We start from the raw sequence: 15785 nt of genomic DNA on the forward strand, positions 1-15785 counted from the left end.
GCATGGTGGTGCGTCTCTTTGATCTCAGCACTGGGAGGCAGAAGGCGGTGGATCCCTGTGGAGTCAACGGATGGACTCCCAAGCCAGTGAGGGCTGCTTGAGACCATGCCTCAGAAAACAATCACTCCCACCCCACAAAGATGCTATTTTTGGCCTGTGATAGATTGAAATTAAACTCAGTTATGTTTTCTCTCCACCCTCCTCATGCCCATCGGTTCTCTTCTCTGCATCTCCTCGTTGTGAACATTTGGGGGGGGATGGGGTGCGGATGGGGTGCAGTGGCAGGGATCCTCCTCTTGATAATTTCCCTCTGCCTTTTAAGGTTCTATACAGTGGGGCCACCTTAGTCAGAGGCTTTTCCCCTCCCACAACTGTTGCATATATAACCTGAGCACCACTTAGCAATTACTTAAGTTTTCACTGTTTAAACTTCTGAGGTCATTGCTGTCTTGCCTGCCCAGAGGGCTCTGAAATCCAGAAGACAATGTCAGTGTGGGGACCTGATAGCCAACCCTAACCTGATGGTACTGTGTTTTGCCTGCCCAGAAATGAACCTTTTTTTCAGTCATTAGAATGCTCAGACCTGGGTAGTAATTTACACAGGACCCTGTGATGGCTAAAGAGACTTAATATGGAGATAGACATACATCCCTTAAGGGACAGTTTGCTCTGGAATGCTGGAGATCCCAGGGGCCTGCAGGTAAGAGAGGGTAATGGGCTGTGAGATACTAACAGCTGCCTTGTTTCTGTAGAACTTGCCTATCGCCATGGGAAAGGGATGACATTGTCTTTCTATCACTATTCTGTGGGAAAGTCAGGATCATCTGAGGAAGTAAAATGATTTCCCTGCTGAGCTGTGGCTCCATGGACAGCTGTAGTGCTCACCTTTCTGAGGTCCACCTTAAAACCTCACCTTAGACCTCCTCTGCACGACATTGTGTTTCTGCAAGACATTATGCTGCCTGATGTCTTTCTGCTAGCAGTAAGAATAAATTCACCATCCCAAGAGTACACAGGGTTGGACCTATGGCTCCAGCCATATATGTAACAGAGGATGGCCTTGTTGGACATCAGTGGGAGGAGAGGCCCTTGGTCCTGTCAAAGGTCATGCCCCAGTGTAGGGGAATGCCAGGGGGGGGGATAGGATAGGGGGTTTATGGACGGGAAACCAGGAAAGGGGATAACATTTAAAATGTAAATAAAAAATATCCAATAAAAGGAAAAAATTAAAAACAACAACAACAAAACTGAATAAATTTACTTAATCTAAATTTGAATCGAGTCTAAGTCTTTGTTCCTTCCCAATAGATGTGAACCACAACCTTTTCACGTTTACTTAGCAGCCTGAGTTGGGGTGGTTAACGGCTGTCAGTTGGCATAGTATGGCTTCAGCGACCCACCTTAAAACAACAACACAACCGTCTGTTCTATGTTGAAGTAGATCTTCACATCTATTGCTTACAGCCCTTTTCCTCCCAAAACCTCTTGGATGCCAGTGGACCTACGAGACCGTCTTGCCAGAGCTGCGTTTTATTACACTGTTTTCTTCAGAAGCCTCTTAGTGAGCTTTCCATTCCTCTGTCATTCCTTCTCCATCTTCCGAGAAGGTCAGAGTTCAGGTCAGGGTTGTCTTCATCAGGTATCAGGCATGGTGGCCTGGTAAATGGCAGGGACAGGGGCTGATATGCCAAAATATTTTGATAATGAAATTATAATACAGACAATAAGGTAGAAGCTTCAAAACGAGAAGCAAAAGGGTATGGATATAGACCTGAACATATGCACTACATTTTAGGAAAAGATCCAAATCGAAATATAAAATTGTAAGTTCAGAGCAGAGATGACAGATATACATATCATATATATTTAAAGTGTAAATTTCACAACTCCCAATTATAGTCTTTTACGTTTATTTCAACAGGTTTTATTTCAAAATCTTACCTTAAAATATTTTATAAGGGAGTTTCAAAAGGAATTAGTTGTATCATTAAATGTGTCTGTGGTGACAGAAAGACGAAGCATTTAGGTGCTGGTTTGCAAGACTTGAATGGAGCTGCAGCTGTGCAGTTCCCTGGGGTTCTCTGCCTCCGAGTATCTCAGACAACCGGGCATCAAAGCGTTGAAGATGACGGAGCCAGCACCATCCAGTCAGACCTCTGAGTGTCAACTCCCTTCTTCCAGATCACTGTTGTCAGTGAGTGCCCTGTCCCCGTCTTGATCCCACAGGAAGCTCTCCTTCCTCAGTTGTTCCTTCCTGATGCCTTACTACGCTTTGGTCTTTTATTTCGTGCACATTCACGATGCAAGGATTCGTATCCCAACCCAACTATCGGGAGCAGTGGGAGAGGAGAGTTCGGGTCTAGCTCTCGCTCCCTGGCCCGATTTAGCTGAGTCTTGCAGAACAACGTTCGCACTGGAGCTGTGCAGTTTTGTAGAAAGGTTAATGGACTTTTGCGATGAAGCCAGAGCAAAAAAAGAGATCAGAAACATTCCAGAAGCTTCCTTGTGCCCATTCTGACGTGTAGCTCTTCTGCCTTCCCACATTATAGAGTACTTTCCCGTTTGGTTGTTTTAATTAAGTGGAATCTTACTGGATGCAATATTTTATATTTGTTTTTGTTACTTCATATCACACTGCTATATTAGTATACAATATATAAATATATATTATTATATGTAAATATATAATATATAAATAAAATGTATCATGATTTATTCATTGTACTAATGATGACTTGTGTAATCTCTTGTTTTTAACACTCATGAAAAGCAGTATTACATACAGTAACACTTAGCCACATCACACATAGGATATGTATATATGTGTGTGTATTATCACATGTATGTATTTTATATCTGTCATTTGAGCACATTCACAATGATCTCTTTTTTTTGGCTTACGCTCAGGGGTAACATTGTTGGGCTTAGGATTTTGTATATTTAGAGGGACATTGCTAGGTTTCCCAAAAGGTAGTTTATATTCTCCCTGGCAGCATGTAGAATTATGATTTGAACATAATCTTAGGCTCAGTCAGATCTCTGTGGTTGGAATCTCAATGGCCCGCTTTGGAGCAGATGTCTGCCCAGTTACAGAGAGGTAACCGGCAGTCACGTGACATAGACATGCTTTAGGGAGGCCTAGCATCCGTTAGTTGAAAGCACAGAGCGTCTTAGAAAATACGGGAGTGTGGGAGCTGGGCAGCTCCTCAGAAGGTCCCAGATATGTATTTGCATCTTAGAAAGAGGCTCCAGATTGGAGATGCTTCCTCAGGACAACAGCACAGCAGTGCAGTTGAGACCATGTGAGCAGGGAGACACTGCTGACTCCACTGTCTGTGAAGATTGAGGACAGGTTGTTTCTCGTGGACAAGAAAGGGCATCTGAAAGTGAGTCTGAGAAGGTGTGACAAGACTAAGGAAATGTGGAATTACGGGAGACAGGAAAGTTTCGAGGGGGAAGGGTGTGGAGGAAACTCGGCTAAGGCTTCTGCAAAGCCAGTGATAACTTAAGTTTTCAGTTGATTTACTGAGGAAGAACTCGGAGCCTTCTGGGAGTGATTTCTGGAAAGTGAAAGGCTACAAGCCAGGTAGCCGTGGGTAAGGAATGTGGGAAGGGTGAGGGGAGAGGGGTAGTCAGTGCAGCCAGGCTTCTCAAGGCAAGGAGGAAGGCGGGCACGGGCAGAAAGCAGTCAGAGGACAGGAGAAACTCAACCACACTTTATCCACCCGTGGGAAACAATAATTGAAAAACCATTTAGGGCAGCAAAGTCTTCGGGTGGGAGGAGGGACTGGGATTCTAACCAAGTTTCGGTGAAACGTATTGCATCTGAAGGACCCAGAAAGATGTCTGCCACTGTAAGAACAAAGCAGGCAAGGTTAGCTAGATGGCAAGAGTTCTAAAGACTGGCGAGTCACTCAGCGCGTAGTAATTGCTTAGTATATAAGACACTAGAACTGCTGTCCAGATGACGTTAGATGTACGGACACTATTCGGGGTGGTTTTTTATTAGTTCTCTGTGTATTCATGTCTACAGTGAAGGGATCTGTTATCTCCAGGTTTACCACACAGGGTGCGTATTGGTTTGGAGTTATGTGATGGCTAAAGAAACCTGGAAACACTATCTTTATATAACTCTTCTTTGTTTCCCGATAAGGAGTTAACTCGTTCACTGTGCAAAGAGTCTTTATGCACATCTGCTGTATTTAAAAGTTGTGGCTAACTTTGTGTACTGATTTGAATGAATGGGTGTGTCTATACAGAGAGTATTTGAATGCTAGAATACATGTATGCAGGCTCTGAACTTTATAAACAGACAGAGAAAAATACCTTGTTTGAGACAGTAGATGATATTTCTACTCATTTCAATGTGTATAAGTTATTGGTTTTACAAAAATATCAAGTCTATATTTTGATTCTGTGGCTGGCGGACTTGTGGGTGTGGCGAGGGCAAATTACAGCACGCACGCTGAGACTTGCGTCACAGGCAGCTTCGCGCAGCACGGTAATTAGAGCATCCTCCAAAGGCCTCTCTCGGAAGCCTGCTGTTCCCACTTTCCCAGACGAGCAGCTCACTGTTGCCTTTCGACCAAGAAGCTTAAATATAAACTGCTTTTCTGGCCCTCATCAATTTCCAAATGATGCCAGTTCCCGGTGGGTCCACTCATCGCAGATGTCTCTTCTCCTTGTAGGAAAGCTCTGGTTCTGCTTTCGAGTGGCAGCATTTCATCCTTGTATGTCAGCTGGAGCTAGGCAAGGGTCTAAATGATGTTTTTGTGCATTTTACTGAACAGGTCTTTCCCATCGTGTACATGTGCAACCCATCCATCTACCTGCCCACACATACCCAATAGTAGACCAGTATGTAAAGTTTAAATCACATATGCATATATGTATTAAACTCTTGCACCTTCCTGTTACTGTTTTGAGATCGGGTTCTACTCTGTATAGCATTGAACTCCCTGCTCAAGGGGCTGGCAGGTTGACAAGTTGGTTAAGAGCGCCATTCTCTCAGAGGATCTGGGTTCAACTCCAAGCATCCAAGCCATTCGACCCCAACTTACAACTGCCTGTGACTTCAGGTCCAAGGGATCCCATGCCCTTGTCTGGCTTCTGTGGATACCAGGCACGCATGTAGTACATAGATGTACAAGCAAGCAAAATATTCATGAACATAAAATAAAAATAAGTAAATCTAAAGGAGAATGTTTAAGAAGTCAGGGTTCCTGCATGTGTGCACGTGCATGCACACACACACACACACACACACACACACACACACACACACACACGGGTGCATTCAGGGCCGATAGGATTGAGGTGTTTCCTTTAAACCTCAATGTCGTTAGCTCTGCACAGACTCTGCCACAGAATTAGCCTCAGGAGAAGATCACGACGTTTTAGAGAGTCAGACAGTGCACAAGCTTGGTCAGTAATTGTGAATGCTGGGGCGGGGCATGTGGGGTTCAGAGTGGCAGGGCTTTTGACAGGAAGCTGTTCTTCCTTGGGTTTGTGCACAGGGAGAAGTGTTTGAATCGTAAAGCAGTTTTAAAGAACTATTTGACTGAAACCTCATATTTCTGCAATGTGTATGTTTTCCTCAATTTTCATCTCATTCCAGTAAAAGTAATAGCATTATAACATTCATTGGACAAGCACAGAAAACTACAATATGGCTTATCAACTGAGGTATATCCATTTTAGGAGATCAAAGCCAGGCATAGTGGTGCGTGGCTTTAATCCCAGCCCTTGAGAAGCAGAGGCAGATGGATCTCTATGAGTTCGAAGACAGCCTCACCTACAAAGAGAGTTCCAGGACAGTATGGGCTGTAGAAAGAGACCGTGTATCAAAGCAGACAAACAAACAAACAAACAAAAATTTTTCTTCTGGGACTTGATAATAGGTTATAATTTGAGAAATAAAATTCAAGTAAATGGCCTTATATTAGTGTGGCATATGATGTTCAGTAGAACTCGTCGCCTGTGATATGTTTAACGCCTGGTGTCTTAGTCACTGCTCTACTGCTGTGAAGAGACACCGTGACTTACAAAAGAACTTATAAAAGAAAGTGTTTCACTGGGAGCCTGCTTACAGTTTTGTAAGTTTAGTCCACAGTCACCATGGTGAGCAGTGGTGGCAGGCAGGCAGACAGACAGACAGGCAGGCAGGCAGCAGGCAGGCAGACAGACAGACAGGCAGGCAGGCAGGCAGGCAGGCAGGCAGGGCACTGGAGCAGCAGCTGAGAGCTTACATCTGATCTGTAAGATGAGACAGAGAGACTGGGTCTGGCATGGGCTTTTTAAACCTCAAACTCAAACTCTATCCCCAATGACACCCATCCTCTAACAAGGCCACACCTCCTCCAACAAGGCCACACCCCCTCCAACAAGGCCACACCTCCTAGTCCCTTTTAAACAATTTTAGTAACTGCACACCAAGCATTTATCTACAAGCCTATGGGGGCCATTCTCATTCAAACCACCACACCCAGCATGCGTAGGGCGCACACACAAAAGTTCACATTTCACCATGCCTGTCCTTCGAGCTGACAAAGAATCTCCTGGCATTTGGCTTTCCCATTTGCTTTTTAAAGAGACAATTCTTTCTTACAGGTTTCATGTATGAAACTCTATGGAAATCCAAAATACCACCAAGCACTCCATTATGGAACAGTGACGTCACAGGACGGTAAGGTTTTTCTTTTATCTTTTCTTTGGTTTATGACTTGCTTATGTGTTTCCATTCTTCCAAATACAGTGGGCGGTGCAGTCTTGAGCTGAGCAGACTCTGCCCGCCCCACCTCAGCTGCTGGTGGTGTGTGGTTTCTTGCCCTTCTATCAGGATCCCATCTCCAGTGATGCCTTTCGCAAACTTTATCCAACAACCAGAGAAACTGAAGATACACCAGATACAGATGAGTCAGTTTCTGCCCTAAAGATCTTTGCCTGGGAAGACTTTGAGCAGATGACGATGATGCCGGGAAGTCAGTACAAGCTGCCGTGGGATGGCAGGCCTGCGGTGCATACAATGACAAACGTTAGCAGAGTGCAGACACCATATCATACAAATCTTACAGGAATTCCAAGATATATGGATTCCATGTATAAGCAGAAACATTCCTTTATTACTTTCTAATGCCTCTCCCAGTCACCACAGGCTATCAATCAAAAAGCCCAGGGCTGGGCACGAGTTACTTCTTTTTGAATTGTTGGTCAGTACTGTGCATAGGACACACACATCCTCTAGAACTTGACGTTAAGACCCCACTGCTGGAGACAACCACATACTTGGAGCATAAAGAAATTAATCTGGGATACACACACTGGAAGCTTCACCTCTACCGACTAGCTTTCATAATGCTAGAAGGTTCTGTTTATAGACGGGAGAGAGCAAACTTTTTGACAGTCTCACTCATTTGTATAGTAACACAAGCTATAGTAACACAGCCTGGCAGTCAATGCCAGTGGCACTCGAGTGGCAAGAATGTTATGGGAGTTGCTGTAGTTCACTTTTGGATTGAGTGTAAAACCCACTCCATGGCCCATGACCTACCCTGTCATTTTGGGGTTTTTTGTTTTATTTTTTGTTATCATTTTGCTTTGAGACAAGGTCTCACTATGTATTGGCTGTCCAGTACCTCCCTCTGTAGATAGGCTGGCTTAGAATTCATAACGATCCAACATGCCTCTTCCTCCCCAGGACCAGGATTAAGGGTCTGCTCCACCATGCCCAACAGTGGTGGGCTTTTTAAAAGAAAAAAGGGGCACATTAAATTGGGGACTGAGGGGTGCACGGTGGAGGGGAGAGGGACAATTGGAGGGAACGGTGGGTGAGTTTGATCTGAACACAAATGCACATACAAAATGCTCGATAAAACACATAAATTACTGAAGTTTACATTATTTCATTTAAATATTTATTTTACGTGTATATGTGCTCGCTTGAATGTATGTACATGTACCACATGCATGCGGGAGCACATGGAGACCAAAACAGTTATTGAATCCCCTGGAATTGAGGCTACAGACCATGTGAGCTTCACAAGGGTGCTGGGAACCAGACCTGGGTCCTCTGCAGAAGCAATCAGTATTTTTTTTTTTTTTTTTTGAGCTGGGGACCGAACCCAGGGCCTTGTGCTTCCTAGGCAAGTGCTCTTCCACTGAGCTAAATCCCCAACCCCGCAATCAGTATTTTTAACCACTGAGCCATCTCTCTAGTCCTGGTAAATTCTCACATTTTAAAGTTTTAAGGCTTCATGTTTATGTTTTACTGTTTTGTTTTGGTTTTTTTTTTTCTTAACAGAAATAACAGTTAATTATAGACATGGTCTTCCCTTTGTAACCCTCACCCTGCCATCCAGAAAGGAACGCTGCCAGTTTGTGGTGAAGCCAATGTTGTCGACAGTAGGCTCATTCCTTCAGGATTTACGGAATGAAGATAAAGGCATCAAAACTGCAGCCATGGTCACGGCAGGTGTGTATCCGTGCGTCTTCTTTCTCCTTGGCTCTTTCCTTTCATAGAGAGAATTGCTTTGTATAATAAATGATGTAACCTGTCATAGTATATACATTATATAATTCATTATCTTGCATACCAGTACTATTAAAATAATAGGTCAAAGCCAGCACAGTGGTACGTGCTTATGAGGTTGAGGCGGGAAGATCGAGAATTCAAAGCCAGTCTGGGCTATGTAGCAAGAAAGTATCTCAACATACAATTAAGAAAACAAAAAGAGGGGTTGGGATTTAGCTCAGTGGTAGAGCAGTTGCCTAGGAAGCAAAGGCCCTGGGTTCGGTCCCCAACTCGAAAAAAAACAAAAAAAAAAAAAAAAAAACAAAAAGAATGTCCCAATTCTTTAATAAAAGAAGATGAAATAAGTTTAGTTTTGATTTCAGTTATTTATTTTATAAACAGTCAGAGACTCTTTCCTATGAGAAAATTTTAGTAGAATGGCATTAGTGTGTAATTTTCTGCAAAATTTGAATAATTGGGAATAAGGTGTATTTTGTGCAATTAAAGTAGCCAGTAGAAAAATGCACACATAGTGAATTAATCTTTGTTATAGAGCAATTACACTCAGGGACACTTCCATAGAATTAGTCCTTAGGAAAATATACATTTTAATATTAGAAGTGGGAGCTAATCATTTATGTATTTAAATATATGATATGGGCTTTATATTCTCATTGCATGAAATAGTTTTAGACCAACTGCCCCTAAAATTAAGAAAGGAATTATTTTTATCAGTTCAATATTCAAAGGTCCATAAACATCAATAAATTATCATTCTTTTTATGTATTAAAAGTTCCATAGAAGCTTATTTAAGTTAATGATTACTGTTGTCGTCTTGAAAAGGAAATAAACACGGCTGGGAGAATGAGTCAGCAAGACAAGTGGGGTTCCAACACCCCCTCCTTAGCAGCAGTCAGGTCTCTGTAACTCCATCTCTAGGGCATCTATCGCCCTCTACTGGCCATGACTGGCATTGCATGCACATGCACAAACCCACACATGAACACATAATTTAAAAAAAAAAAAGGCTAAACAAGAAAAGTAAACAACTTTTTCCCTAGCCAAGTTAAGAACGAATTAAGGGATAGATACAGATGTTGTAAACATAGAGGTGAAAGAATTTACTCGTCCACCAAATATTTGTTGAGCATCTAACATACATAAGCTAGAGACTTAGCAAAGAGTCGCAGAGACAAAAACTCCTGCTCTTAGTAGAACTTACATTTTTAGGAGGAAAAATAAACGAGATAAAGTAATAATTAGGCAGAATGTTTATTAGTAAAACTTAATGGAGAAAATAGAGTAAGGACCACGGGATTGTGATGGCTGAGTCTGCAGGTCAGGGCTGAGAAAAGATCTAGACAAGAAGAGAAGAACATGGAGAAGAAGAGGGACACCAGGAGGAGATAAGGGGGCCTGGAGAGATGAGGGAGACCTGGAGGAGGTGACAGGGATGTGGAGTTGATGAGAGGGACCTGGAGGAGATGAGAGGGACTTTGCAGTTCCCAGGAACTCCGGATGCAGAGGCCTTCCATTGGCCGTAGCCTCCCAAAGGAGGCAGCAAGGGCTAGAGGAGGAACGCTCAGAGGTGAGGAGAGCAGGTTGGAACAGGCTAGTAGGTTCTTGTAAGGACAGAAAGGTGAGCTTCTTCCCACCCGTGGCCACAATGGCTTTCCAGATAACTGAGCCACAGAAGCACTGGGAATCCAGGGCTTTCCTGTCTGTCCTGGGAACCGGCGACAGACAGATGCACAGACACGCAGAGCTCAGACGGGGTCAAAACAAGCAGTGCCTTCGCATAACTGTCCAGTAAATGAGTGAAGAAAGGTGGGCAGGGTGGATGGGTAAAAATGGCTGACGTTTCCCCAAATAACTTTAGTAACTTAGAAAACACAGCACAGGGAAGACAGAAACGCAGCAATTTTTTTCCCTAAGGAAATGGGACTGTGAGTTGAGTTGAAAATACTTTACCGAAGTTTTTAGTTGAAGTTATCTAAATGTGCTTCTTTTTAAACGACACTTGGGGTGTCGGATTAAAAAAGTCATTGTGTTGCTGGGTTTTTTGTTTGTTTGTTTGTTTGTTTGTTTGATGGCTTGTTTGGTGTTTTTAAGAAAATAGGGCACAGGTGGAATTTACTTGTGTTTAGTTTGCACTTGAAAAGTGTGACCTGAACTGGCCCATAGATCTGCCCATTTTTGGGGTTTTGTTTTTGTTTTTGTTTTTGCTAATTCGTGGGAACATGGTCTCACCCAACTGTGCAGGAGCCCAAACAGCCAGATTCTAGCAACAGAGGCAGCTGCGGACTTGACTAACTGCCTCCTGGAACGGTAGAGCCACAGAGCCAGCCAGGAGGCAGCCCGCCAGGTTCTTCCCCACCGTGAGAGCAGCCTTCGCTGGGCACACTGGTTACTGTCGCCGAAACAGCTTTGGCTGAATATATGAGCAGACACCTGGGCAGGAGGAAATACACTTCCAGAACTTTCCTAGAGTATATTTCACTCTGTAATTACGTGTGGGCTGTTCTGGAGAACAGAGAGAACTCCCTGCCCAGCACTAGTTTTCCACGCACTGCCCAATGAGTTTGCTTTCTTAACACCTGGCCTACATTAAAGCCACACTGTGGGTTTTGGTTTTTAAGTAGGCTGGAGACTTCCTTCTCCCCTGATGATCCCCACATACCTGAAGCATTCCTAAGTGCTAAGCTGAAATGCAGTGTGGGGATGAGAGAAATGGGGCGGGGGGAGGGGGACTGGAAAATATGTATATGTGTGTGCATATATGTGTATGTGATATATATGAGATATATATGTATGTGTGCGCTTGAAAAAGCACCAAGTCTTGGGACAAGTTTCTACGAATACCAGCTGCAAAGCCAGACAGCAACTGGGAAATGCCTGCTGGCCCTAGAGCTAATAGTCCTGTCGTGATGAGAAGTCGGAAACTGTGACTTTACTTTGAACCGAATTGGCTATCGAGGAAGAGGTACCATGGAATGGTGCCGGTAATGAGCCAAATGGAGCTAAGTCAAAGGTTAGTGAACATTCCAGAATATGAACATCTTGTTCTGGCTTTGTTCCTGGTGGGTTAAGGGTGAGGAGGTCTGAGAGACGCAGAGATCAGACCGAGACCCCTACCCCACGTTTCTAGAACCTTGATCTTCCGAGTAAGAATTCAGAGATGAGACAAGGTTAGGGATTAGGAAATTTCATTTAAGAAGGACACACTCAGGAGGGTTGGTGGACTTCCCAAGAGAGTTACACATCGTGGCCTTCAGACAACATCTGGGGAATGTGGTACAAAGGTTTAATCCTGGAGGGGATTTAACGAGGAGTGCTTTGTCTTGTCTGGATGCAGAGGGGACGTTCGGTCATGGTACCTGCAGTTGAAGCTATTTTCCTTTTAATGATAAGTCCATGTTTGATGGCTATTGGTTCTATATTTAGATGCTGTGTGGTGGGGTTGGGGATTTAGCTCAGTGGTAGAGCGCTTGGCTAGCAAGTGCAAGGCCCTGGGTTCGGTCCTCAGCTCTGGAAAAGGAAAAAAAAAAAAAGATGCCGTGTGGTTTATGACCCCAAAGTTTTTGTCTTAAAGCGATTTCTTCTTCTTATTGTTGTTTTATTTAAACCCCTTCTTGTGTCCTGACCAGTCCAAATTTCAGTTTTTGCCTACAGCTGTTGACTGACTTTACTTCCTATCCTCTCGAATAGCTCTTGTAGTTCAATCTTCTATCTCTGGGACATTTGAAAATGCTATTAAATTCTCTTCTTGGTCTCTATTTGTTCTCATAAATCATATGAGTGCAATTTAATTTTTAGATGTAGTCACATCTATTTTTTCTCTCTCCACCCAATCTCCTTGTGCCTTTGCCTTCTTTTCCGTGCTAAAAAGCTGTGAGCCCGTGTGGTGGTTGATACTTTTGGGTGCTATTGGGATACTGAGGGTTGTTTCGCTTAAGTGAAGGTCTCATTGTGTGGCCTTCAGATGGCCTGGGACTCACTGTATGGACCAGGTTTGCCTTGAACCCACAGATCTGCCTGCTTCTGCCTCCTGGCTGCTGGGATGAAATGTGTGTGCCGCCATGCCCAGTTTGTGCTATCAAGTTTTGAACGAACACCAATAAGTCACCTCCAATAATTAAAAACAAGAAAATTGAAATGCTACTGCCTGGGGCTGGAGAGATGGCTCATTGGTTAAAAACATTGATTGCTTTTCCAGGTCCTGAGTTTAAGTCCCAGCAACCACATGGCTCACAACCATCTGTAATGGGATCTGATGCCCTCTTCTGGTGTGTCTGAAGACAGCGACACAGTACTCCTAAATAAAAAAAAAGTCACTGCCAGCATATCTATCTGTCTATCTATATCTATCCCTATCTGTCTGTCTGTCTATCTATCTATCTATGGCTCTCTTTCTCTATATATTTATGTATATTTATATATGTCATGGCCTTGGCTGTAAGCAGCAGTGATGAACTTTAGCTAATCAGGAGAGTGTGTTCTTTGAGTGGAAGTGGTAGAAATCCAGGCTCAGGGAGAGGCAAAAGCAGATTGGATGAGCCCAGGTTTGCCTTCTGGGCTCCGCTACTAACACCTGGTTCCAAAGGCCATCTCAGGGTATGAGAGCATATCATAAGTGACTCAAGACTAAAGAAGAATGAAGACAGAGTCAATACTGCATGGATATGATTTATCGGTGCACTTGTGTGCACACTAATGTTATGAGTAGCATCCCAATGGGGATCCCTCCAGATGTAGTGGTGTAGCACCTGAAAAGCAGGAGAATCAGGAGTTCAAGGTCATCTTTTGCTACATTATAAGTTTGAGGGTAGATCACAAATATGAAACCTTGTGCTGGTTAGAAATTATTATCATCATCATCATCATCATCATCATCATCATCATCATCATCTGCCAATTTGATGCATGAATGAGGAACTGTCAGTTGAAGAATTGCTGTCAAATTGGCCTGTGGGTGTGCAGTTTGAATGAGAATGTCCCCTCTCCCAGGTTCATACATTTGAATGACTGAGCCCTAATTAATGGAACCGTTTGGGAAGGATTAGGAGGTGTGGCCTTGTGTGTCATTGGGGGTGGGTTTTCAGGTTTCCAAAGTCCACGCTAAGTCCAGTGTCTCTCCACTTGGAACTTGTGAATCAGATACGAGTTCTCAGCTGCTGTTCCAGAGCCCTGCCTGCTTACAAACCACCCACTCCCTACCCTGATGATCATGGATTCACCCCCTGAACCTGTAAGCAAGTCTCCATGCTTTCTTCTAAATGTTTCCTTGGTCACAGTATCTCCTCCCCGCAATAGGACAGTAACTAAGACAGAATATCTGTGGACATTTTCTCCATTCGCAATTGGTGTGGAAGGGCCCAGCCCACTATAAATGCTGTCCCAGCCACGTGGTTCTGGATTGTACCAGGAAATAAAGGGAAGAAGCCATGGAGAACAAACCAGCAGGCAGTGTTCCTCTGCGGTCTTTGCTTCCATGCCTATCTTGAGGTCACCTCTCAGCTTCCCTCAATGATGACCTACATGCCAAATGAACTCTTCCCCCCAAAAGTTGGTTTTGGTCGGGTGGTTTTCACAGCAACTGGAGCATAACTAGTACACACCATATATCAAAGAATGAAAAGAAAAGGAAACAGAAATGGAGAACAATTTCACAGTAAGTCCAAAGCAAAGGACTTGCATAGCAGTGCCCCTAAGTGATTTCATGATTTCACCTACACCGGAGCAGGCCTGGTTTCTCTCAGGCAAATCTCAAGAATGCCAGGCACATTCCTGGCTCTGATCACGGCCAGGGCTCAGGCCCCGGCAGTTAGTTCACCTTCCAGGCTGGTGATGGTTTTTTCTGCTTGAGGTACACTGTGCAACAACATGCGGAAGCAGAGCAGGCCTGCTCAGGACCATCCTGAAGACCGCAGCTCAAGAGAGTGCAAAGTCAGCCCAGATACTGCTGCCTCCATGGGCGTGGTCTTCCTGTGCAATTCCTGCCTCCCTGAATCTTTGCAGAGCATCCTAACCACAGACGTTGGTCTGGATTTCAGTCCATCTGGCATAGTGGGAGAGGAAGGCCTGCCTGTTACCTGTGGTCCAGTGGAATGGGAGGTAATGAAGCAACCAGGGAAGATTCCCTTCGTGAGAAAGGGGAGCTACCCGAAGGCAAATGCCCCCACCTGCGTTATGAAAGCCGCAGTCTTAGTTTTTGCAATGTCGGGACGAGGAACCCACTGCTTCAAAGCAGACTTAGTTCTGTGTTGTTTCTTTCAGACGGCAGTGAGATTCCAGCCTCAACATTGATGGACACCTTGCTAATGAAAGACTTTAAGCTCGTCATCAACAACCTACCATATGACATCCGGCGTCACGAGAAAGGTAAGCAAAGGCCCTCAGCCATCTTAACGTTTGCTTTAGTAGGAGGCTTTTACAGAGAGCAAAGCAACCTTGTTGAGCACAGAGTTCTGAAAACTGGGTAAAATGTGGTATGACCCTCTCTCCTGAATGCCCTGACACCTTAAAAATCTTAAGAGTGGCAATTCTCAGTCTACTCAACATGGAGGGCTGTAGTTTCCCTGTAACCTCAGTTCTCCCGTCCAAGTACTAACCAGGACAGACCCTGCTTAGCTTCTAAGATCAGACCAAACTGAACACAGCCAAGGTAGAGTGGCCTGAGCTCAGCTCTTGCAGCTCTCAGGAGAGTGGCTGGGTGTTGGTTTGTTCCCCTTTTTAGTTGCTGTTAAGGAATGAGGACTTCCAGACTCATTCACAGGCCAAATATGAAAGTAGAGGTCTTAACTCTTTCAAGTTTTTCTTTTAATTTCAAACTCTAGGTTGAACAATCCTAATCTGAAGATTGGAAAGCCAAACCTTTCTGATGTTGGTATAACGTAAACTCCCACTATTTATGAGTCCTTTGGCTACAGTCAGAAGGCAGATACATGGAGGGTAGGGTATACCTCAGGGACACAATGTTTGCTTAGCATAATCTATATGCACATATTACATATATAATAAAATCATATATATATATATATATATATATTAAATGTTGTATTTACCTCCAAGATCTCTCATGCTGAGCCAAGATTCCAAAATCTGAAACATAAGCAAAATTTGAAATAAGTGTCTGGCCCCAAGCATTGTGGGTAAGAGATACTCAACCAGAGACGTTTTCAGCATCAGCAGTTTGCTCCTGACATTTCTATTATCTCCACTCCACATATTGCTTCTGCCTCCTCTCCCTTTCTTCCTTTTCCCTATGGTGTGCCC

The 15785-nt window shown here is 43.9% G+C and overlaps 1 protein-coding gene across 1 annotated transcript in view; it reads left to right on the forward strand.

The window, feature by feature from the left end:
• Mcub (mitochondrial calcium uniporter dominant negative subunit beta) overlaps positions 1-15785 on the forward strand; it is a 41841-nt gene that overhangs the window by 17572 nt on the left and 8484 nt on the right. The window contains exons 2-4 of the mRNA XM_032897334.1: positions 6610-6685; positions 8300-8470; positions 14787-14891. Of these exons, the coding sequence (XP_032753225.1) occupies positions 6619-6685; positions 8300-8470; positions 14787-14891 (343 nt within the window). The 5' untranslated portion in view covers positions 6610-6618. The remainder of the gene's footprint in view (positions 1-6609; positions 6686-8299; positions 8471-14786; positions 14892-15785) is intronic.

This window comes from Rattus rattus, chromosome 3 (assembly GCF_011064425.1).
Source record: "Rattus rattus isolate New Zealand chromosome 3, Rrattus_CSIRO_v1, whole genome shotgun sequence".
Lineage (NCBI taxonomy): Eukaryota > Metazoa > Chordata > Mammalia > Rodentia > Muridae > Rattus > Rattus rattus.